We start from the raw sequence: 25,959 nt of genomic DNA, 5'->3' as shown, positions 1-25,959 counted from the left end.
ATTTATTTACACGACAAGCAACTATATATATATATATATATATATATAAATGGCCTATTGTGACATCTGCGACTCTTTGAAGACTATTAGGCTAGTTAATTAGTATAAGTGCTATTTATGATGATTAAGACCGGTTGATTATAACCCCCCCAAAAAAAGTCCAACTGGCATGGTTTTTATTTTCTAACGTACCATAAAAATTTACTACTCTTACAGAAGGATTATTTCAATAAATAACACTTCCGGTTTAGTAGTTTTGTCTTTAAAGCAGGAAGTAAGATTGAATTTTAATAATAAACCATCGAGCACTTACCATGCATATGGATTGCAAATGTGCCGAGATGGATTTAAGTTCTATTAATTAAATATATGGTGTTCGTATAGTCTTATACGGAGTAATATTACTTGGCTCAAAAATTAGCGCGGAAAGATCCCTCAAATTGCCAAATCTTGACCGTTGGATTGAAATCATAAATCAAAGATTCCAAAACAGCTACCCAAACAGTTGAAAAATTCTTATTCATATTAGACAAAGTAACATTTATAGCTCCACAAAATGTATTCTTATCTTTATAATCACATAGAAGGAGTATATATATTGTTTTTTTTTTTACATGTACACATCACTCATAATGACACGCATTTTTTACCATGTAAAGGTTTGGACCTTCTTAGCACTGAACAATCATCAGTTGATGACTCACATAGACATTGGATCAAATAATCTAATTAGCTTTAATTAAATATTTTATATAATGCAATTGTACGTATATATCAAATATACAAATAGAAAGTTACAAAAAAATATTTGTGCCATAAAGATTACATGACCCAATTAAGTAGAAAAATATAAATTTTTTTTTTTTAATAAAATTAAAAAGCGATATAGAATTAATTTGCATAAGATTTTACAGTAATTATCATCGTTGTTTCATAACGGAATGAATCCCTCTTGAAATCTCATGATGAACACTACCACCGCCAGCACCATTGTTGTTATGATGAAACCCCAAGCAACCAAACAACCCTGACTTGTAAGGCAAGTATGTCTTCTTCCTCATCTCTTCCGAAATAGCCCGGTTCGCAGTATAATGTATTTCATGGGCCGATACTTTCCTCATCATCACCCTGCTGCTTCTATTCGACCCGGCATCATGAGTAGTAACCGACCCACAACTACTACTATCCGTGCTTCTAAAACTTGAATTCTTAACATCATTATTAATATGATCACATTTCCTTATTATTCTTGAATATTTGTTGATGATCACTTGCTCTTTGATGTTATTTGATGATCTCCTTGCACTCCCTTCCGATGCACTTCTAAATAGTAACAAGTTTTTAAGGTTCCATTTGTTGTACCATGTTTTTTGATTAATAATGTTTTCTTCTTCATCGTCTGATAAAATGTCGGATATTCTAAAAGGTGATGAGGATCTTGATGATTTATGTATGTTCCTAGTATTATTAGTATATTTTTCTCTTCCTCGGTTTTGTGTATTATTTGGTGTTTGATGATTAATAGGTGATGATGATCTTGATGTTGGAACTAAACTTTTTTGGTTAGAAATGGTTTGTGGGGAGACAGGTTTCAAGGGTTTGATTTGGCCACAATGAAAGAGCTCGTCTGCGGCTGAAATAGAAGGCGGTTCTAGTGGGCCATTGAAGTCGAATGCAAAATCATTATCGACATCGTTGTTAGGGAAGGCTAAGGAGTGGATGGGGCTAGTGGGTGCACTATAGAAGAAGGTAGGAAAGCGATGAGGCGACGACGGTGCGGTCGTGTAGGGGGTGGTGTTTGGGCTGAGTGCCGGTGAGGGGATCATCAGTTGTATCTCCGCCATAGAGAATGAAGATGGAATGAAGGAATTTGAAATTTGGAAGGTAAAAGATGTAGTTAAAGAGATGGAAATGGGAGGGGGGACTACTGAAAACTCAAAAGTATACTTTCTTAGCTTGTGTTTGACCCCACTAATGTGATTTTAATCATGCTTTGATATACATATAATCTGTTTTCTTTTTCATTACGAGTATATAATAACAATAACGAAGTTTTAAATTAGTTCGCACAATTAATGTCATTAATAGTTAGGGTGGACGGTGTACCCGGGGACCAAGCCGATACCGGCCGGTCACTGGGTTGCACACCATTCTACCCTATATATAAGTACCTAATGGGTGGGAAAGGAATTGGGGAGGGTGGTGCCCTTTTTTTTCTTGTGGGTGGGGACGGATAGTGAGGTATTTCATGAAGTGTGAAAAAGGTAAGAATGACAATAAAAGGTAAAGAGAAATAGAGAGTAGCGGTAAGATACTCTCGGGATTAAATATGTCATACATTGTCAAATACGTTTTACAGCAAGCATTGCATGTATTATATTATGAAATTTTTTTGTGATTTATGGCTAAATGAAATTCTTTTGGTGATTTATGGCTTGAAGTCTAAAGGAGCATGGTTTACCCCTATTAATCGTCGTGCCTTCGGGCAGATTATTAGGGGGTTTCCCCCATCGGGTATTTGAAATAGACATTTCTACTTCGACGGAACTCTCTAGCACGGACCCGGTTAAGACAACGTATGTTAGGCCTCCCGCTGTCGAATCGGGACACGAAATTTCCAACGAGTTTAAAAAAAAAAAAATTGAAAATGCTCAGTAAGTCTTTTTGACCACAGCCCAACTTTGCAACTTATTGTGATCAATTGATCGGACACTTTAACTTTAACCCAACCCAGGAATTTAAACGAGTTAGCTTATTAATATATATATTAAAAACAAAAATACAAAAATGCGTGCAAAGAATAGTAACGGGCCATTTTATTTTTCTGGGCCCGTTTTCAATTTTTTAATGGGCTACTTCATTTTTTTTTGGACCTATCTGATATTCATAATTTTGGACTTGACAAATTATGTTTTGATCTTTTAAGTTGCTTTTAATTTGTTTACAAAAGATCACTTATTTTAATTGCATATTATTATATTTTAAGTTTGTAACATTTTTAAGATTATATCATCTTATTACAAATGAACTATTACATAGTATATATACACATAATAGTACATAGTATAGATACACATAATAGTAGGGTATATATTTGGAATATATACACCTAACCATCTCCGAAAATTTTGTTGCAATACTTATTAGTTTCAATGTTATTTCGGTTGATGTTTTATTATTGTGGATTATTTTTTTTTTCACTTTCTATTTTCAATGATTTAGGAAATTAGCTTTAATTATGTTTATTATTAATTTGTTTTTTTTATTTAAATATTATACTTTCATACTTATTATCTTTTAGAATTTATATAATATATTAATCTGTTATAAAATTATACTGTCGATATTTTCTAATTTATAATTGCTTACTCATTAAAAAATCAATATAAATTCAGGTTTTGAGCTATATAATGTTTCTAAAAGCATGTAATAATTTTTACATAGTACGGAACACAAAAAATATAATATCTCCCGGGGCAACGCCCGGATAACGTATCTCGTTTATATATTATAACCCAAATATTTAAAAGCCCGGAATAATCCTGTACATAAATTTTGTGACTCATCACTTATATATTCATACTATTATACGTTAGAAACGTATAATGTGATTTTTTGTTTGAATGGTAACCAAGAGCTTGGTGTGGGTATGCTTTTTGGTTGAAGGAACTTTTGCTTTCTCTTCTTAATTTGGTGATCATGATTGTCTTACCTAAAAGTTTATAATAGCTAATTTTCTGAAGAATGTTATGATTGTTGTATTCTTTTCAATTAATTAACATGTAGAAATATATTATATTATGGTAATAAATAAAATATAAAAGAAATGATATAGGTCTTCTTTAAAGTAATGATGATGACTTTACTCATAAATGCTATGGACATACACGGAATTGACATATGCTGCTCTTTGTTTGACAAAATGACACCAATTATTGAATTATGTCCGAATTCTTTTAGTATCAGAACTACGAAGCATAATGCATAGCTACATACCCTTTCCAAACCATAATATAAACGTGTGTATCATATTATTCAACACTTTGATTTAGCAATGTTATGTATTTAGTTACAACTTTTTTACATATGTTTTACATTTGGGTAAAAATGATATTTAAAGTTATCAGTGATTCAAATGATTTACACTAGTCATACGCAATTTTCGTTGCGTTGAACAAAAATTCACTGCGAATTCTGTAATAAATGCAAACGAGTTAAAGTCAAGATAGCCGAACTTTTACAGCATGCCAAACTTGACCAAACTTTCAATAGATCCACGTTCGTTTTCAGAAATACGATCAATCATGGTTTAAGACACTTTTTTTTACTCCGTCTCATTAGTTACGGGTTTTCGAACCTTGTGCCATAAATGAATTATTTGTTGTCATGTGCATTTGTCTGTCTTCTAAATACGATCTAATGTGTATCAAATTTATGTTTCATTTACATAAGAGAAGTGATATATCTACAACAGTATTTTGTCATTCACAACAAATTGTACAATGTACGATTGTATAAAACATGTATTGTTATGAATGGCTAAACATTGTTATAGATATATTATTTCCCTTTACATAAATGAAGTTGAGTCTTGTGGCTAGGAAGTTTCCGAATGTTTTATCGGAGACCTTGTTCAAACAATATAGCCTATACTGAGTCTTGTATAGTGTGTTGGCAATGATATGAAACACACCTCCCAAAAAGTAAAAAAGAAGTTTAGTGTATTAAATATATAATATAGAGCCTAACATTGAAATTAGAAGACCAGTCCAGTTGGACTAATTATACATATGTTTGTTACAATTCCTTAATAATTCTTTTTCCTGGATCTCTAGTACGATGGTTTACGATTAATTCGCCGTCAACCAAAACAATTGTATGAGAGTTCGGTTCCATTAAGCCATTTCAGAAAGATATGAAGGGAGTACCACACATGATATTAATTTCCTTTATGTACATTTTCATTCTCAGTTCTGATTCCATGATTCGCTTCGACCAAACCACCCAACAAGCTATTTAAAAGTGCATATGATTTATCAGGACGTGATAATGGCACTTGGTGTCCAGCACCTATGACCGTATAATATGTTAAACCATCATAGACCGTCTTGTACCCGGCCACCTATTAAAAATGCAATTGTGAGAATACTGATAGCAAGGATCAAGTGGATCTAAATTACAACCCTTATTTAAGTGCAAGTTTATAGATATGCTTAATTACCTCTGATGTACCGGATATAGTCCACGTATGCCATGGCTCAATTACTTTGAGACCCATTGCAGCAAGTGAATAACGGGTGCTGGTGACTGGAACACACACATCCACGTCACCGCTGTTATATAAAGCATAAATTAGTGGCAATATCCATTAAGCTTATAAAGAATGTATCAAGATTAATACTTTAAGTAACACATATAAATTTACCTATAAAGAAGTATATGTAAGCCATGACCCATCAACCTTTTATACACGGGGAACATGGATTTGGGCATATTAACCCTTCCAGGGATTACATCACTGTTAGGTGTTAAATTGTGAAGAAATATCTGTCAATAGGCATGCATAAACATAGACCGTATGTTCTCAAACCAACTGAAGGCCATAAGTATGATTAAAAAAATCTAAAGAACAGATTTGCCAAGCACCTGACCTGCATGGAGCCCAAGGATAGTGAAGTTGGGTCTTGTTCGCATTCAAAGCTACTTGGACTTGAGGAAGATTCAGGTACTTTTGAACATACAACAGATCACAAGGATCACTGTGACCTGTGGGTGGATGATTCATAAGTGATGGTTGACATTGTGGGCTATAAAGGTTTAAGTAATTTATAGACCCTATTTCTAGTAAGAAGTTCATGAAAGCTCCACGACAAGAGTCGCTTTTATTAATAACACCCGCCGAGCATTCTCTATGGACCTCCTCATGAGTATCATCAGCTATCAAAGCATGGCTAAAAGCATAGTCTACCAATCCCCTTGTATCACTTATATCGTTGATCAACCCATTCCCAATCTATTCATGTTAAGCATAGATGCTAGTCAAGATCATCATCAAGATAAATAAACAGCAAATAAAACATAAGTCTTTGTTCAAGACCTAAATCAATTACCATGATTCCTGTAAGATTGATCACGGGGGTTGAGTCTTTAGTATCATTGACTTTCTTCAGAATAACATCAGCAAGTTCTGGAATATAATATCCTGTTTTGACATACACTAATTAACGAGTAGCTAATCATACAATTAAGAACTCTTAATTAACTTACTAAACTTACCTGCATAGGATTCTCCTATTAAATAGAACTCCCTGCCCTTGAACCTTTCGTACATATCAAACCATTTAACTAAAAAGATATATGCATCCTCCGCTATACCAAAATGATAAGTATAAGACAACAAATACTAGTAATTAGGATGATAGAATTGATGTTTGTTTATGTGTGTAGAACTATATGCATGCGTAGGAGGGAGGCCTAGGTAGCTACCAGTCCTTCTATCATCTTCTGTGTTGTAGTCGGAGGTGGTGTTGGAATAGGAGAACCCGACACCGACAGGAGACTCCAAAAATAATACATTCGCCGCTACATCATCACATATGTGCATCACCAATATCGATTACAACAGGATTACAGGCACAAAAAAACTGAGTCAATTACACGAATTGTTGATGTGGTTTGTGTGTTTTGCACATTTTGCCTTTTCTGTAATTAATTACACCCATCGCCCCTGTGATTTGCTTTTTTTCCTCCAAATCCATTAAATTGTACTTTTTTTATATTAATATTTTACATATGGAGAAAACAAAATGATATGGAACAGGAGAGTGTGATAAAGGATGGGAGGGTCAATCTGAAAGATTTTAACAGCCAGAAAGTTAAATTCAACGGAATTGTACGATATTGGAAAAAGATTGCAAACGAGGAGACAATGAACGTAATTGAGCTATTAAAGACACAAAACCTGCATAACAAACAAAGTACGGAGACGTTTCGTGTGATTTACTAAAAAAGGGGTAAAATATAACCTCTGTTCCAGGCGAACTGTCTAGCATATAGTGTTTCCCCATCAGGATTAACACCAAATGGTCCAATTTCACTCAGAGCCCCCATTCCAAGTGATGAACAACCAGGTCCTATACAAATAATCAAACACATATATACTTCATTTTCTATGATTGATAAACTGATTAGATTAAATTAGATGATCACAAAAACACGAAAGGGCTGATGAGGGCTTTAAACATTACCTCCATTGAGCCACAAAATTAAAGGCTTGGTAGAAGAATTGGATGCCGATTCCACAAAGTAGTAGAATAAGGCTCTTCCAGCAACATGGTCAACGTTGATTTCCCCGGCAAACTGCCTGAAGTTCACCCCTGAGGCCGGCTGACCAGGGAGCCCGTTTCTCAACAGGTGGTCACCATCCTGCTTTTCCTTGGCTCCATTTAAACGTGAATCCAGGTTACGTTCATAGAATTAGAGATGCCTGGTCTAATGGTAGGTTGCTGCCTTCAGCAACTGTATTTAAAAAAAAAAAAAAGACCATTATTATACGAAAAATCTTTGGCTTGAATACTATAATGAAATCAAAATATCAAACGGCAAGACTGTAAGCTTCAAGGGAAGAGATATTACCCAGAAAAAAGATCATAAAGACAATACAAGTATCCATTCTTGGAATGCAAATGAACAAAAACAAGGCAAGGACTGATTAAGAGAACACAAGAAGAAAGAAAGTTGAGTTTAAGATTGAATTGAACGAAGCAAACTGAGTGTTTACTTATAGTGGGAGAATTCACAGAACATGAGATGCACATGGGATGAAAATTAAACTGAAGACTTACAACTTTTTACAATTTAGTTGAAACAAGATTTCAGAATCTTCTCTTTTCCTTTTTTTTCATGGCTATCACTCACCTTTCTTTTTTTGTCAAAACAATAGACTTATCTCGAGTCATTTTCTTTTTGAGATGTAAAGGACAATGCTTTGGAGTACATGCTATAAAATTTATATACATTACCCTGTGACTTCAAATACTCCTATCCGAATTTGGTTTAAATTTTTGCTCAAAAAGTTCTACTTGTCATCCAAATATGTATCCTCTTTCAACAAATTAATATGTTCTCATTTCTCAATGAACTCAACTTCTTGACCAGAAGCCTTTGCAATTGAAACAAAGATTGGTTATAACCATGGAAAGGAGAGCCAGGTTTTGGCGGCGACGGGTGTTAGGACCATGTTATGTTTGTAGTTATTAGGTTTAACTGGCACAAAAAGCACTATTAGTAAGGATTTAAGAGTAGCACGAAAAATTTAAGTACATACTAAATCCCAGTTTGAAAAGTCAGAAACTCAATACTTGATGATAAACAGCACAAAATATTTAAACTACACAATTAACAAATAATAAAAGTTAGAGAGAGATTTTGACAAACCACACAATTCCCTTAATAATAATAGATTCTTTTTCCTTCCACGGTTCCACCTGGCACCTGCAGCGTGTCTACATAACTGCAAGTGCTTGTGGCAGATAAGTTTAATCTACCAGTGCAGTTTGTGTGTAGAAATGTCAAGTTGTAGGTTCACAACACTCAATATACTTCAGATTGTATATTCACAGCTTCACGCCTATTCAGGTTATGTAAATGGTATAGCCACATAGTTTTGGGTAACCAATGGCCTTCTACTCTGTGAGATACCAAATGTACATTTCAGCAACTCGCAATGGCTAAAAGTGATGGGCAGGCTGATGTGCTAGACAGATGTTTGAAAAATCTACTTGATATTCATACACCTACGAGTACGGAGAAGTGGTTCCCTTTGGCTCAATATTGGTACATATGTACAACATTTCATACCATTCTAGTTTTATGAAACTGTCTCGTTACCAAGCACTTTATGGTCAGGCTTCTCCTTTCTACATTCTACTCGTAAGGACTCTACTAATCAAACCATTTATTCTTTACAAAGAGATAAAAAGGCTCATATTCAACTGTTGAGGTCTCACTTGCCAATGGATCAAAAAAAGATGAACGCTCGGTATGGTAAGCACACGAGTGAAAAGGAGTTCCAACTCGGTGATATGATCTATTTGAAGCTTCAACCATAAGGACGACATTGTTCATAAAAGGGCATTCTATAAGCTTTCAGCAACGTTTATGTGGACATTTCTAGGTACTTAACAGGGTTGAAAACTTGAAACAGTGGCTTGCAAGGAGGTGGAACACTTGCAGTCCTAGCTCTCTAATTTTAATGTGCTCTAGCTACCACCCTTGAAGTGTGCGTTTAAGAGTAGGGACGTAGGGTAATTGTTACCAATTCAAAGTAAAGTCAACACGACTCAAAGATTTCAAATGCGTGAGGCAGAGCTCCTTACCTAGATTATCCGTGTCTAGATAATATTGGTTGTTATCTAAAGGGGTGTTGTGTTTCGAAAATAAATTTTGCGTTACTAAAACTGCGCTTTGAATAAACATGTCCCAACCTACTTTCTCTTTTTCCAAACGATGTTTCATGATTATTTGCACTTTACAAACGCAATAATCAGATAATCTCCCTAAACTTAATCCCAAACACCGTATATGGCGGTTAGGGTTTGAGTCCGTACATAATCAACATCATCTATCATGCATTTATTATTAAAAAGATAACCTCTTTTGCTCTCGAATCACGTCTGACCGATTAGGGCTCGATTGAAGCTTATTCTTCAACCAAGTCTGTGTGTAATTGCCATTGATACGGCTTACACTTTATCATTTAGCTGCAACAAAGAAAGCACAGAAATCTAAAATTTAGTTGGGGCCTGATTATATAATTAGTCGATTCAGTTAACAATATGCTATTCACATAATACATATTTTAACCATAATCATATATAAGTATAGAACAATTATGTTACTGAATAAACTAATCTATATACTAACTGTACAGCGTATTACCGATATCTAAACAACCCGTTACTCACCGGAAACTAAACCCTTATATAAACGTTAGCATAGCTTAAACACTTATTTACATGAGTACATGCATACATTCATGAACAAATTGTCTAATTCTCAAAATTTATGGTTATGATCTTGTAACCATATCTTGAACTTGTACTAATAACCTCACACAGATATATAAGAACAAAAATATTTACTTTTTACTTGACATAGGCAATTTGTCAAACACATTGCCTACATAAAACTTGATAACACTAAAAGGTATATATATATATATGGGGAAGCGAAGGTGGTGCTGTTATGCATCTAAGTTGGGTGAAATCCCTCTCAAATGTTATATATATATAAAGTTATTTTGAGAAATTTTTTTTGCGAGAACCTTTGAGAATTTGAGAACTTTTCAAATCAAGCCCAACCGATGATTGTTCTTTACATGAAAATTGTTTTTTATTGTTTTCTGAATAACTTATGTGTAATTTGAAGTTTATAATTGTGTGGAGCATGGATTATCATCCGTTATAGAATTATGTGGAGATTTGGATTCTTGATAACATGTGCACGAATATTGCTATGATCACATGATCACATTTATGCAAGTCGATCACATGTGATCATAGCAATATTCGTGCACATATGATCAAGAATCTAAATCTCCACATAATTGTAATATATGCATAATCACAAAATCTTCAAATTATGAATTTACTATAGGACTGAATCAATCGCAACACAATGGGTTCGGGTCTTTTATAACTCAGCAGTCTTACAATACAATTAACAAAATCCGTTAAATGTTTGGATTTTTTTTATTTTTTTATTTTACACATATTGACGTACTCTCCATATTTGGAGGTGGGTAGAGATGCTATTGAGACTCAAGTCAAACTTTGACTTGTAATATTCAAACTAAACCTTTTGGCCCCTCTAGTTTAATCAAACTAACACTTAGTCTCGAACATATCAGCTAATTCACAATGCGATATGATAATGATACCACTATTTTTTATTAAATTAATATAAAAAGGTAAGTTAGGGGTACCACGATATCGACTCAACTCATGTATTGGTAGAAATTATCACTTGCTAGATACGAATATCACTTCTTATTTGAAATAGATCAAAATCCCACAAATTTAACTATTTAAGTGATAAATGTGATATAAGTTAAAACGTAAGGAATTATTTAGTGATATAACTATAGAAGTTAATAAAACGCCACGAATTAATGCATCTAATTGACGTATATAAAAGGCATTCTTTTTTTTCTTTTTCTTTTGTATCACTTTAGCTAAATCAAACGCCCAAGTCTAAATTAGCAACACTTTTGAGAACTACTCATATTACAAGTTGTTTTTATTAATTTTCAGTAATGATGAAGAAGCAAATGATCAGCATCCTTTGTTTACTTGGTAAATTATCTCATTGATATGCTTAGTTTTGACATATATTTTGAATTTTAACATTAGTTTTATTGATTATGAATGCAGTTGCTCAACAAATGTGCATGATCATGGCAATGGACTTGGCACCAACTAGTGATGTCGATAATTGGGTGATATCGCCAACAAGCTTGACTACGAATTCTGGTGTCTGTGAGAAAGATATGGGTTTGTGTGACCCGAAGTGTTTTTCGCCTTGTTGCACAAAACTGTGTAAGAAATACGGGCATCAACTGGGTGGTTATTGCAACGGTGGTCCCGCATTAGTAAATGCCAGATGTATTTGCCGGTGCTAAGTTTACATAATTGGAAATTCCATAAATGGGATAACAATATATACAACTGTCAGTTGAAATTTGTCCAAAAATTTACAAATGCCTTTTCATTTGTTGATAACAGTTATTAATAGTATATAAAAGCAATGACTAGTGATGCCAAAAAGATAAGAGTAACAAAAATTTATTCAAAAAATAAAATCACAAAATATCCCCAAAACTCCTTTAAGATCTGGCAAAAATCATTCCAGTTACATTTATAAGACATACAAAAAGAAACATAATATAATAAGTCTTTGATAACTCATGATCGTCTAACAAAACATAACAGTATTAGTTTGAGAAACATTATTCACTCCAGAAACGTTAGCTTACGGGCTGCTGATGATTTCCATACCCGTTAGATCCATATGGAGATGCAGCTGCACCACCATACATGCCTGCATCCTGATTCTGTTGCATACCGTACCCATAACCGCCACCACCGTAACCTTGCTTTCCCTGGTAGTTTCCGTTTGAGTCACTCCTCTGTGATAAACAATTTTAAATATTACCAGTCAGAGAAAGTACTAAATCGAACTTTTGGGTGGTGTACTATGAAAATATTGCTTTTCTTCTGGTATAGTGTTAACAATAATTTTTATACATAGTCTCTTTTGACAATGATTATTAGGACACAAAATATATAAGTATAATAAATCGACATCTGCTATTCCCTAACCATATTTTAGATTTAACCTATTAGGTAATATGATCAGCATTCTACAAAAGCTACTAATTCTAGAGTCCTAAACAGTACCAAACTAATACATATAATATCCATACATATACATCTGTTTTGCATGGGGTTATCAGCTTGAACATCACTTAGGGTTTGTCGGCATGTCTTTATAAATCTCGCACTTGGCATATAATCATTTTCCTCAAGACATACTGAACAATTGCACTAAACACTAGCTACGAATCATATAATACAGTAGACCCATTGTCATTCCAAGATTGTGCGCAGAAGGGGTTTCAGGCCTCCTGTCCACAATCGTTCCATTTTGGCCTATTTACTGTTCTATAAAGAGGCCCATTAAAAAGTACAATTTTCCATCAGGCAAATAAAACTTCTTACCTATTTCTATATAAACAAATCTTCCAACAATCTGATAAATGTGACAAACGATCAAATGCTAAACCATTTTTAACATGTGAGGTGAACTAATTAATAAGTTTATGGAACGTCTCTATGGTTTAGTCCAAAAACAACCTGTGTCTATGCTGATTGGAAGTGGTAGCACTAGTAATTTCTTGGATTTGAGTTAAGCCAAGAAATTGGGGGTAAAGTCAAGTCCAATTAGATTGTTGCAAGTGCTTGTAGCAGATAAGTTTAATCTACCAGTGCAGTTTGTGTGTAGAAATGTCAAGTTGTAGGTTCACAACACTTAATATACTTCAGATTGTATATTCACAGCTTCGCGCCTCTTCGGGTTATGGTATAGACGTATAGTTTTGGGTATCCAATGGCCTTCTACTCTGTGAGATACCACATGTACATTTCAGCAACTCGCAATGGCTAAAAGTGATGGGCAAACTGATCGATGTGCTAAACAGATGTTTAAAAAATCTATTTAGTATTCATACACCTACTAGTTCGGAGAAGTGGTTCCCTTTGGCTCAATATTGGTACATATGTACAATATTTCATACCATTCTAGTTTTAAAAACTGTATCGTTACCAAGCACTTTATGGTCAACTTCTCCTTTCTACATTCTACTCTTAAGGACTCCATTAATCAAATCATTGATTCTTTACAAAAAGATAACAAGGCTCATGTTCAACTATTGAGGTCTCACTTAATGGATCAAAAAAGGATGAACGCTCGGCATGATAAGCACACGAGTGGAAAGGAATTCCAAGTTGGTGATATGGTCTATTTGAATCTTAAACCATAAGGTCGGCATTGTACATAAAAGGACGTTCCATAAACTTTCTGCAAAGTTTATGTGGACATTTCTAGGTACTTAAAAGGATTGAAACAGTGGCTTGCAAGGAGGTGGAACAATTGCAGTACCAGCTCTCTAATTATAATGTGCTCTAACGTCTACCACCCTTGAAGACAAGTGTGCGTTTAAGAGTAGGGAGAAAGAACTCCGCCTTGCTTAGATAAATTGTGTCTAGATAATATTGGTTGGTCATCTAAGGGATGTTGCGTTTTGAAAATAAATTTTGCGTTCTCAAAACTGCGTCTGGAATAAACATCTCTCCACCTGCTCTTTTTTTATTTTTACAAACGATGTTTTCTGATTATTTGCACTTTAACTTAATCCCAAACACCCTATAAGTCGGTTAGGGTTTAAGTCCATGCATAATCAAAATCATCATGCATTTTTAATTAAAAATATAACCTCTTTTGCTCTCAAATCACGTATGATCAATTAGGACTCAATTGAAGCTTATTCTTCAACCAACTCCGTGTGTAATTGCTCACTGATATGGCTTACACTTCATCATCTAGCTGTAACAAAGAAGGCACAGAAATCTATCATTTAGTTGGGGCCTGATTATATAATTAGTTGAGTCAGTTAACTAACATGCTATTCACATAATACATGTTTATAACCATACAACTAAACACATAATCATACACAACAATCATGTAACTGTTATAAAATACCAACTGTACGGCGTATTACCGATATCTAAACTACCCGTTACCCATCGGAAACTAAGTAACACTTTGCTTAGCTTAAACACCTATCCACATGACATACATTCATGAACATATCATCTGATTTTCAACAGGGGCAGAACTACACTAAGTGGAGGGGTAGCCCGGGCTACGGGTCCATTCAACTCATGTAGTTCAATTTTTTTCGAAACTTGGGATACCGGTAAATGTGGATGACTTTAAATTTTTGAAAGATTTTCATGGCAACAAGGTTATAGAGATGCATTTTAGTAACTAAATGGGAAATAAAACTAACACCAGTACTAAAACTCTTAAAATGCTTAAAAATCGCAACAATCTAGTAATCAGCGTTATTTTGCATGAATATGAGACTAGTGTTAAAGATTTTGTGCTACGGGTCACTCAGAATCCTGATTTTTAATATTTATGGTTATAATCTTTGTAACCATATCTTGGAACTTTTACTAATAACCTCACACACATAAATAAGCACAAAAATATTTACTTTTCACTTGATAATAGGCAATTTATCAAACACCTTGCCTACATAAAACTTGATAACACTAAAAATCCTTGGTTTATATAATACAAAACTTGCACATAATATAAAAATGGTAATATATACATGATAAGTGATAACAAAATCTTCAAATTATGAATATACTTACAAAAACTTTGTGGGTCACTTGCTGATTACAATTTACAAAATCCCTTTAAAATTTGGAATTTTTTTTAAGACGTAGTCTCCATATTTGGAGGTGTGTGGAGATGCCATTGAAACTCAAGTCAAACTTTGACTTGTAATAAAACTAAACCTTTTGGCCCCTCTAGTTTAACCAAACCAACAACTTAAGTTTTGATTTTTGAACATATTAGCTAATTCGCAATAGATCAAAACCGAAAACGTTACGAATTATTAAGTTAAAAACGCCACGAATTAATGCATCTTGGTTAAATACAAGTATTTAAAGATCGTAATTAACGCCTATAAAAAGCATTGTGTATATCACTTTAGCTAAATTAAACGCCCAAATTGTTTTTTTTTTTTTTGTTAAATTTCGTTCAATAATGATGAAGAAGCAAATAATCAGCATCCTTTGTTTACTTGGTAATTTATCTTATTAATATGCTTAGTTTACTTTTGACATATATTCTATATTTAACATTAGGTTTATTGATTTATGAATGCAGTTGCTCAACAAATGTGTATGATCATGGCAATGGACTTGGTACCAGCTAGTGACGTCGTTGATGATGGGGCGATATCGCCAACAAGCCTGACTCCCAATTCCCAATTCTGTAACATAACTTTGCATGATTTGTGTGATAATAATGATTTATTAGGCAATTGCAAAGCCAAGTGTCGCGATGATTATAATGGCTGGGGTAGTTGCGGCCCTGGTCCCGTATTAGTAAATGCTCTATGTACATGCACGAATCGTTGTTAAAGTTTACATAACTGGGGATTCTATAAATGGGATGACAATATTTACAATTGCCAGTTGAAATTTGTCCATAAATATGCAATTTACAAATGCCTTCTCATTTGTTGATAACAGTTGATACTACATAAAAAGAATGACTAGTAATGCCAAAAAGATAGAGTAACAAAAATTTATTCAAAAAATAAGATCACAAAATATCCCCAAAACTCCTTTAAGATCTGACAAAAATCATTCCAGTTACATTTATAAGACATACAAAAAGAAAGGTAATATAATAAGTCTTTGATAACTCATGATCGTCTAACGAAACATAACAGTATTATAGCTTCAGAAACATTCTTCGCTCCAGAAACATTAGCTTACGGGCTGCTGATGATTTCCATACCCGTTAGATCCATATGGAGATGCAGCTGCACCACCATACATGCCTGCATCCTGATTCTGTTGCATACCGTAGCCATAACCGCCACCGCCGTAACCTTGCTTCCCCTGGTAGTTTCCGTTTGAGTCACTTCTCTGTGATAAACAATTTCAAATATTACCAGTCAGAAAGAATATTAATTTAAACGTGATTCAACTTTTGGGGGTTGGTACAATGAAAATATTGTTTTTCTTCTGGTATAGTGTTTACAATAATTTTTATACATACAGTCTCCTTTGACGATAATTATAAGAATACAATATATACAAATCGACATCTGCTAATCCCTAACCATATTTTAGATTTACCTATAATGATCAGCATTCTACAAAAGCTACTAATTCTAGAGTCCTAAACAGTGCCAAACTAATACATATAAATACCCATATATATACATCTGTTTTCAATGGGTTAACAGCCTAAACAGCAGCTTTGTTGGCATTGCTTTATAAATCTCACTTGGCTTATAATCAATTTCTTCAAGACTTACCGACAGACCCAACATTTGCACTAAACACTAGTAAGAATCATTTAATACAGTAGACCCATTGTCATTCCAACAAGATTGTGCAGATGGGGTTTCAAACCTCCTGTTCACAATCGTTCCATTTTGGCCTATTTACTATTCTATGAAGAGGCCCATTGAAAGAATGAAAGGTATACAAACGTGAAGTTCCATGTCTATAAATCTTTCTAAATCCAAACAACTCGGAACAAAGATCTCTTATCCCCCCAAAAAAAGTTGATTCTGATTCAATCTCACCCAAAAAATGTAACGATTATTTTTGAATGAAAGGATTATCTCTTTTATTGATGCTAAACCTTTAATCTCACGCATGTTCTAGCTAGTTAGCCATGACCATGCAGCTTCAAGATACATACAGCTTGGACATTTCAACTTTGAGGATTATATTAACTTCTTTGAGGCTCCACACGACATTAAACTAAGTTGAAGTCACTCAATAGCTTGCTTACATATTACTAGTTTTCAAAAAATAACAAAAAAACTTGACCTTAAAAAAATAAGTGGAGTGCGGACCCCTTCTATGGAACAAAGAAAGTACAATTTTCCATCAGGCAAATAAAACCTCTCATCTGTTTTTTAATAAACAAATCTTCCAATAACAATCTGATAAATGTGACAAATGATCAAATGCTAAACCATTTTTAACATGTGAGGTGAACTAATTAATAAGTTAAGGGTCCTATGCGGTAGTCACTCTCTTTATTCGACAATTATAAGAGAGCTAGTTACAACTGAGCCACATTCATGAACTCGTAATACCTTATCCCATGACAATCACAATAACTTAAATATTCTAAATATCCATTGAGAATGCAAAATAAAGATAACAAAGCTGATATTACACATGTTTCCATAGTGAATATACTGATTCTTTCTACTGAATTTTGGTCCAAAAAACCATAGTTTTGTTTCCGCTAGAAATAATAACCCAGCTTAATGACTTACATCAATCACAAACTTAAGATAGTATAGAAAAATTAATTCAAGAAATGGATACCTGTCTGCCAGCTGGAGTTTTACCCCATGATATACGAACTGTCTGCTTGCCTATTACTGTGCCATGCATGTTCTGGATTGCATCCTCGGCACTGCTTCTATATTATGAAAAAGAAAGAGAAAGTATATGTATTTAAAACACCAGCCACACAAGATATAACATAGATTTGCATAATTTCAGCTATAAAGTACCATAGAAAATTTACCTGTTTGCAAATCTGACAAAACCACATCCCTTTCCTATAGGAATTTTAACAGATAAAATCTCACCACACTGGATAAAGGTTTGCCTTAAGTCTTCATCATTGACTTCTGAGTCAAGTCCACCAACAAAGATCTGTAGAAAAAGTCAACATGTTAGCATAATGAAAATAGATGCTATTTTATCACTTAATATAGAAAATAACATACAGTCGTATTTGAAGAATCTTCATCAGATTGGGAGCTTTGAGGCATGGCACCAAATGAACCATTTCCACCAGCTAATATCACAGCTAAATATACACAAAGAATTACATACACGATATATGCATCTAACTAACACATAATGCAAACATAAGGGACTTGAAAAACACACCTTGTGATGGAAACTGTTGTCCATATTGCTGTTGTTGACCATATTGTTGTTGATTAGATGGTTTTTTAGGAGTAGCAACACCGATACGCATTTGCCTACTTGAACAATATTGACCATTCATTTCATTCATAGCCCGTGATCTCTCATTTTCATCACTAAACCTAACAAATCCATAACCTTTTGAACAACCCGTATTTGTGTCAAAAACTACTTTTGCACCCTTGACGGATGGATATCTGCTAGCAAAAGTTTCATGCAAAATTGTGTCAGTAACATCTGGAGCCAAATCTCCGACAAAAATAGATAAATCTGAACCAGTGTCTCCGCGCTTTTCCCCTGTACTAAAGCTTGCCCAGTTCAACCGGAAAGCTTGATCAGTATTTGGCATCAATGAACCGTTATAACTCTGAAGAACTTTCTCAGCCGCTGCATGAGAGACGAACTCGATAAATCCATAACGCTCTGAATGCCCACTCTGCTTATTGCGTATAAGCTTAATATTTTGTACCTGTACATTAGATAATCAATACATAGTCAGCAAACAAGACACAAGAAATCTATTTTACTGGAAAGAATTGGATGATAGGTGCAAAGACACTGTTTTCCAATATGAATTACAAATTTACAATAATCATAAAGTATCTCAATCAAACAAGTTATTCATTGTACAGCAAGAGTTGAGACGATTTCATCACAGCCAAAACCCAGAAATCTAGAAGTAGCTTTCTATTTAATGTAATATGTTAAGTGGTACATTCAAATATCCCCGTCTAAATTATTCACTATTTTAAGATATGTAATTAGATTCTGCATTCTTATTGCCATGTGAATGTGCATAGTTTGTGTGATTGTTCAACAGTTCCATTCCTAACAACTCTTGTAAAAATATGAGAAAAGATGATAATTTGCGGACTGTTGTAACTTCTTATAGCCAATCAGGCTTTACTCCAAGAGAGCATCTGCAGAACAACCTACTTGTATAAATGATGATTACCATTAGAGAAATCTTTTCAAATAGCTTTTTAGTATTTGTAAGGGAAAATATATATATGAGTAAGTTGATTTGCACCAAGATGTTGGTGCTTAGATAATTTTTAACATTGAATTTCTAGTTTATCTCCTTCTTTAGCATATACTTTTTTCACTTTTTTCGTTGGCGAGGATTTTCAAAGGTAGGTTTCTGGAATCGATGACAGTGAAATGCAAATTCAAGAAGCAAAAAAGTCGTAAAAGCTTATTTGCATTAGAGACGTCCTCAAAGGAGATAACATCATCTTTATATTTAGGGATGTTAAATTGTGATAGCAGTGGCTTTCTCAAGCAGCTGACAAGTTAACACATTAGCAGTATAGCACGATCATAATATATTAAAAGAGATTTGTGAGGCATCCACATTTGTTGAAGGCTTGGTTTTAACTTGATCAAATATTTAGACACTGTTTGGTCATATAAATAGTTCAAGCATCAATACATGATTTTTCAGGTTACCGCACATAAAGGTACAATGCTTCTAGCGTTCCTACTAGACCACTTTCATGGCAATTTCATATAAACCCTTAAAAAGACTTTCAAGAAATCGATATTAAGCAGTGTTACCAGCATCTTAAAAACTATAGTCAACGTAAAGAAAAAGTACTAAGATACTGTTGTACCAGATTTAACTAATACAAACATAACTTGGTCATAAATATGAAAAAGTAGTAGTATGTACATGCTGTATACGGACTCACATCCATATTAAGTATTAACCTAACATTACTCTTAAAATTGTTACATTATACATATTTACAAGCAATGTTAGGTTAACGGCTTTCACACTAGGTAAAATATCCAAAATCTCCTACAGTTGCTTTTTGATAATAGTGCAAACCTTCATGCATCATGATGTCCAACATATACCTGAATTTGGCAAAATAAGGGTAATTCCTCAATCCCTTAGTGCAATGAATAGTATATTTAATGCCAAAAGGCTAAAACCATGTAATTTTTTTGATCTACTACTCATATAATTTACCAAAATATTAAGCAACAAGTCTGAAGTATGAACTAACATAGCCATATCAAAAGTAGACATTATATAAAAGCACCAAGACATTTCTCATAGCCTCTGGCTTATAGAATTAAATAACGCATGTAAAGATGAAACCTAAAAGTCGCTATCTTCCGATTTCAAGCATGAGGAACAATGGCAGCTCTAAAACAACACAGATACATGTTCCAATAGACAAATACTCGAATTAATTTTAATTTCACACTAATAGCTTAGATTAGAGAGAAATTTTAGCCCAATTCCAGTTGTAGTACCCAACACAATTGTAAAAAAGCTCATGTTGAAGAGGAGGATGGTACACCACTAATAGCAAGAATATAACAAAACACTTAAAATATCGATTTACTTCCAGCATAACCTAGTAAAAATAAAACAAATTCCGTTTCCACTAAATTACGTCAAGAAGATGACTTTCACCATGTATGCTATGCTCATAACTCCTTATACAAACTCAAACACAAAATCTCACTTGGAGTACACTAACTATCGATTCAAGAAATATACCATCCCCGAACGCCACACTTCGTACAATTCTCTCAAAACTACAACTCGAACAACGCTAAAATCCTCCTTTATCTAAGCACTCAAGTGTGGCATCTAGGCACATATGCACAATTGTTTTATAAAGTTGGCAACTTGGCATTATTCATATACCTAAAAGTGGGATCTATCAAACCTTCAAGATTTCACATCTTGGCTAGCTAGTTATTTAAATCAACAAAATATAACAGATCCACATACATATACACACACATATACATATACATACATAAAAAAATATATATATATATATATATATATTGATTTGTCATCTAGTAAAAAACTAACCTCCCCAGTTTGAGAAAAGCAAGACTGAAGATAAGTCTCATCCATCCACTGTTGCAGATCACCGATCCAGATGGTCTTATTATCTTCACTTGAACTCTGAATCTGACTATTATTATTATTATTCATACTAGACTGATATTGACCAGGATATTGACCTTGATAATGATAAGGCATGTATGCAGCAGCAGCAGCAGCAGATGGTGGCGGCTGCTGATACATCATAGCAGCAGCAGCAGCAGCAGCAGGGTGATGCATAGCAGCAGGGTACTGCTGCATAGCCAGCCATTGCTGCTGTTGTTGGTACTGTTGATACATCCATTGTTGTTGCTGCTGCTGCTGCTGTTGTTGTTGTGTCAAATCTTGGCTGTTGGAGTTGGTGGTGTTTGTTCCATTAGTGTTAGATGGTTGCATATTGTTTGAATCTATAGATATATTATTATGTATGTATATGTGTGGGTTTGTGAAGGAAGGATATGGGATTGCGGCGGGGGGGAAGAGGATAGGAGAAACCCGGGAGACAAACCAGGGTTTGGGTTTGAGGAAAAGAAAAGAAAAGAAAAGAGAGGTCAATGAAGGTTTACCAAAGATTTAAATCAACGTGTGTGACTCTATTCTACATTCACACCCCTTTAACCTTTTTTAAAGTTGGATTTGTTTCCCTTTTGGTTTTGTGGTTTGCCATATGGTTTCCTAAAATATGTCATGATTCGATAAGGATTCATATTCTTTAAACTATCAAACTTAAGGAAAATTGAATATATACATGCAGTCACACACATATTATAAGTTTATCCAAAAATGATGCAGTTAACTGCATCTAAGCTAAGCCTATAAACTTAACTAAAAATCGTTGTTATACAATATGGTTATAAATCATGAAACTAATCATATTACTTGGTTTTTATGTGACGCCTTAATTTTGTATACTTATTATATTTTGCTTTAGTGATTATCATTTTAGTTTATTTGATAAATCTTAAATGTATATTTTGGTGTAAGTAGATGACATCAAATGCTATTTTTTATGAATTTTTTGTCTCAAATACTTTGACGGTATATGAGGGATGTTGAGATATAGACATTTTAACCTTTATTAAGGTGGAGAGATTGTTTTCGAGTTTTATTTTAATGATAGAATAATATATCTAGCCTTTTCGTGGGAAAAATTGAAATGGTTCATTTGTAAACGGTAAGTAATGGAACTTTTTGTGTTTTTTTTTTGTGTTTTTTATTGCATACTATTCTATTTCTATTCTTAAATTACACGAAATTTAATGATGAGATTAAGGACTCTTAAAAAATTCTTTATAATAAATTCTTTTTACTCTACCATCAGATGATCTTTTCTTTTAATATGCTAAAGTACAATTGTTTTAAAAGATTATCGACCAATTACAACCCTCAAATTTTTAAATTTGACCGATTCTTTCAATTTTGACTTTAATTTACTCCTAAGTTAGATGCTTCTGAAAATATATAAGTTTTTTTTTTGGATTAGACTTGCACAAGAAGTCCGTATAAGTTGAGGTTATAAGTTTCTTTTTTTTCTTTATTATTATTATTTATTTATTTTTGAAGAAAGATGAAAAAACATAATACGAAAAAGTTTATTAAGTTAAAATGAGCAGGAAAGTTATTGATGGACTGCACTCAAAATGTTGGTTATCGCAAAAGAAAAAAAAATATACATTAACAAAAGTTATAGATTATTTTATGGGTAAATGATCCGTACTGCAGACTTTATCTAAGCTTAAGTACTGTCACATTAAAAAAAATTATATATTAAACTTTTGAATTTGATAAATATACATAACTCCCCTTATTTTATATATTTAAATTAAAAAGATTCGTCTTCTTTTTGGTGTTAAAAGGAATGAGCAATATTTGACAAGAAAAAACAAGTGAAAGGACTAAAGGTAGATAAAGCTCATAAAAAGAGAGGTAGTAAGGATCTAGGAAATCACCCTCGGTAGGGAGTGTTGCTGACTAATAAGATTTACTAATTAATAACCGTTGATGAGACGTTGATCAACCGTAGTTAAGAAAAGACTCGGTGAAAGCTACTTTCAGTGGGGACCAATGATCAAACATAACATAGATCTTGATTATAAATCCAATAGGCAAATCTGGGTGTGAAGTGAACCATTGATCATTAAAGCCGTCTAAATGAACCGCTAGGATGGAGTTTAAATGGAAACAAAGAGGAATAAGTCAATGGTCAAAGTTTAGGGCTTGGCTTAAAACACGTAACATGTGTTGAAATGGGCCTCCATGTCTACTCTACTTGTTGCATCGTACACCTAAAAATCACCAAATTAAGCATAAGTCAATCTTAGAACATCTATATGGGTGGAGGGAGTAAGTTGTGTGTAAAATGAAAATTGGAAGCAGAAGAAGATAAATATAAAAGAAGATGGTAGTGTGTGAAATAAAATGGTGGAATAATAGTGAGTGTTTTATATAAATAAAGGGGTAAAATTTAATTTTTTTTAAAATCAGGTTGCAACATTTGAAAGTGGGGGACCCACTTGCTTTTCCAACGTCTCTCTCGCTTACCCGTGCCTCGACTTCAAAGCTCAATTTCATACCCGATTTTCACTAGCTGAGTCGTACCCGATTGCATGAAATGGTGTTACCGATCGGGTAAGGGGTAACCGAACTCTTACCCGACACCCATTCCCTCTACTCTAACGCATTCGGTGGTCTCGGCGCTAACCACTAAGGGAGTGGTCACCGATTTATTGAAACTTCTGAAATTTTCATATTATATTTCTCAATAAAAATAAAAATTTTCTAACTCAAAATGTTGTAATTCTCATCAAACTTCATCAAAAGCTCGAATGCATATTCCTTCTTCCAAACGATGTTAGTTCTACCCAATGTTTTAAAAACCGTTATTTTAGTTATACGGGTGTAGAAAAAATTTTCGATATTACCGGAAATGACGGCCAGTATGACTATTTTAATTTATTTTATCTTTTATAAAAATCTTACAAAACTTTTTACAATTGAACGAAAATAGTCAAATACAATTAGAATCCACTAAAAAATAATACCAAATATGTATTTCATACTAAAATATAAGTTTTAAAGTTCACAAATAACCTGAGTAAATATATTATTGTTGTTACAAGCATCAAATCAAAAGTAAAAATAAATAGATAATATACAATGAAAGCATAAATAATATTATGTACGTACGTACATAAGATTGTTAAATTATATAGTTCGAGGGTGTAATGATGCATAAGTATAGGGGAGTGTTGATACAAAAGGTCATGAAATTATATTATAATATATATTAAAAACAAACTATCGAAAAACGTGTAAAAAATAGTATTCTTTTTTATTATCATCACATAAGTTTCAATCTTTACATTTTTAACATTAAACTATAATACCTTTTAGTAACTTTTTGTTCTATTTATTTTCACCACAAAATTTTCAATCTTTACACTTTTAGCACTAAACTATAATATTTTTTAGTAATAGTATACTTTTTATTCTTTTTACTTTCACTACAGAAGTTTCAATCTTTACACTTTTAGCACTAAACTATAATACTTTTTAGCGTGTAAAGAATAGTATATTTTTTATTTCTTTTATTTTCACCACATAAGTTTCAATCTTTACATTTTTAACACTAAACTATAATTTTTAGTAAATTTTTTGTTCAATTTATTTTCACCACAAAACTTTCAATCTTTACACTTTTAGCACTAAACTATAATACTTTTTAGTAAACTTTTTATTCTTTTTATTTTCAACACAAAACTTTCAATCTTTACACTTTTAGCATTAAACTATAATATTTTTTAGTAAACTTTGTATTCTTTTTATTTTCACTACAATATTTTAACTCTTTACACTTTTAAGATTATACTTTCCTAGTTTGTAATTTTCTTTTATTTTAAGGTACAGAAAAGTGTATATAGAATAGTATACTTTTTATTTTATTTTTTATTTTTACCACAATAGTTTCACTCTTTACACTTTTAGAACAAAACTTTTATAATTCTTAGTAACTTTTTAATCTTTTTATTTTGACCATAATATCTTAATCCCTTACACTTTTAACACTAAACTTTTCTACTTTTTGATAATCTTTTATTTTAACTACAACATTTTAACCTCTTACACTTTAACAACAAACTTTTTAACACATATATTAAAAAAAAATGTACGAGAAAACTTGTAAAGAATAATAAACTTTATATTCATTTTATTTTCACCAAAACATTTTAACCCCTTATACTTTTAGCACCAAATTTTAATACTTTTTGATTTTCTTTTATTTTCACGACAACATTTAAGTCTATTACACTTTTAACACTAAACTTTTATGTGAACGACTTTCACTTTCACACAAAACTTTTACAGTTCATTTTTTAACTGACAAATGTCAGTTTTTAATAATTTGAATAATACGTGTTTTCTTCAAAAAGTTTATGACACATTATCTCTTGAATAATATTTTTTTTTATTAAATCATTAACAAATGTAATGTCTCCCAGGGCAACGCCCGGGTGACATATCTCGTTAAAGAGTACATCTAGATCTAATCGTCTTCTTCTTTTTCATATGACACTGGAACTTCTCAATCTCCATTAAAAATCCGACAAATACTTTCGCTGCAACTTTTTCTGGTGGGCCCTTAAAAAGGAGTGGGCCCGACTTAGTAGCACCTCTTGCACACCCTCTGAGCCGGCCTTGCTTAAGATTATATATATAACAAATTATCTAACACGGGAAAAAATCATTGGCTTATCAAATTATTTA

General features: G+C 33.1%; 3 protein-coding genes across 5 annotated transcripts; all 3 read right to left on the bottom strand.

Annotated features, from left to right (window-relative positions):
• Nucleotides 1–920: 920 nt before the first annotated feature.
• Nucleotides 921–1,844, bottom strand: LOC122591865. The gene has a single exon (XM_043764094.1). It carries the CDS (start codon nucleotides 1,842–1,844, stop codon nucleotides 921–923), a length of 924 nt encoding a protein of 307 aa, XP_043620029.1.
• A 2,876-nt stretch (nucleotides 1,845–4,720) lies between these two features.
• On the bottom strand, nucleotides 4,721–7,476 carry LOC122594230 (serine carboxypeptidase II-3-like; the record flags this gene model as incomplete). Its single annotated transcript, XM_043766699.1, has 9 exons — nucleotides 4,721–5,122; nucleotides 5,222–5,333; nucleotides 5,426–5,518; nucleotides 5,652–6,013; nucleotides 6,111–6,202; nucleotides 6,277–6,369; nucleotides 6,487–6,582; nucleotides 7,026–7,133; nucleotides 7,248–7,476. Coding segments are annotated over 9 exons (1,368 nt in total), but the record flags the coding sequence as incomplete, so codon positions are not given.
• Nucleotides 7,477–11,827: 4,351 nt separating this feature from the next.
• LOC122591008 (polyadenylate-binding protein RBP47-like) lies at nucleotides 11,828–21,745 on the bottom strand. Of its 3 annotated transcripts, XM_043763193.1 has the most exons (7): nucleotides 21,181–21,745; nucleotides 18,303–18,810; nucleotides 18,137–18,219; nucleotides 17,932–18,062; nucleotides 17,727–17,823; nucleotides 16,250–16,298; nucleotides 11,828–12,150 (listed from the first exon to the last, which is right to left on the bottom strand). In XM_043763193.1, exons 1-7 carry the CDS (start codon nucleotides 21,589–21,591, stop codon nucleotides 12,026–12,028), a joined length of 1,404 nt encoding a protein of 467 aa, XP_043619128.1. In that variant the 5' UTR covers nucleotides 21,592–21,745; the 3' UTR covers nucleotides 11,828–12,025. The 3 variants fall into 3 exon arrangements, with proteins under 3 accessions (XP_043619128.1, XP_043619127.1, XP_043619126.1); XM_043763192.1 differs by lacking the exon at nucleotides 11,828–12,150 and having other exon boundaries at nucleotides 15,938–16,298; nucleotides 18,137–18,207; nucleotides 21,181–21,739; XM_043763191.1 differs by lacking the exon at nucleotides 11,828–12,150 and having other exon boundaries at nucleotides 15,938–16,298; nucleotides 21,181–21,738.
• Nucleotides 21,746–25,959: the final 4,214 nt, after the last annotated feature.

The sequence above is a fragment of the Erigeron canadensis genome, chromosome 3, assembly GCF_010389155.1.
Source record: "Erigeron canadensis isolate Cc75 chromosome 3, C_canadensis_v1, whole genome shotgun sequence".
NCBI lineage: Eukaryota > Viridiplantae > Streptophyta > Magnoliopsida > Asterales > Asteraceae > Erigeron > Erigeron canadensis.
This window is presented reverse-complemented; position numbering and strand designations above follow the sequence as displayed.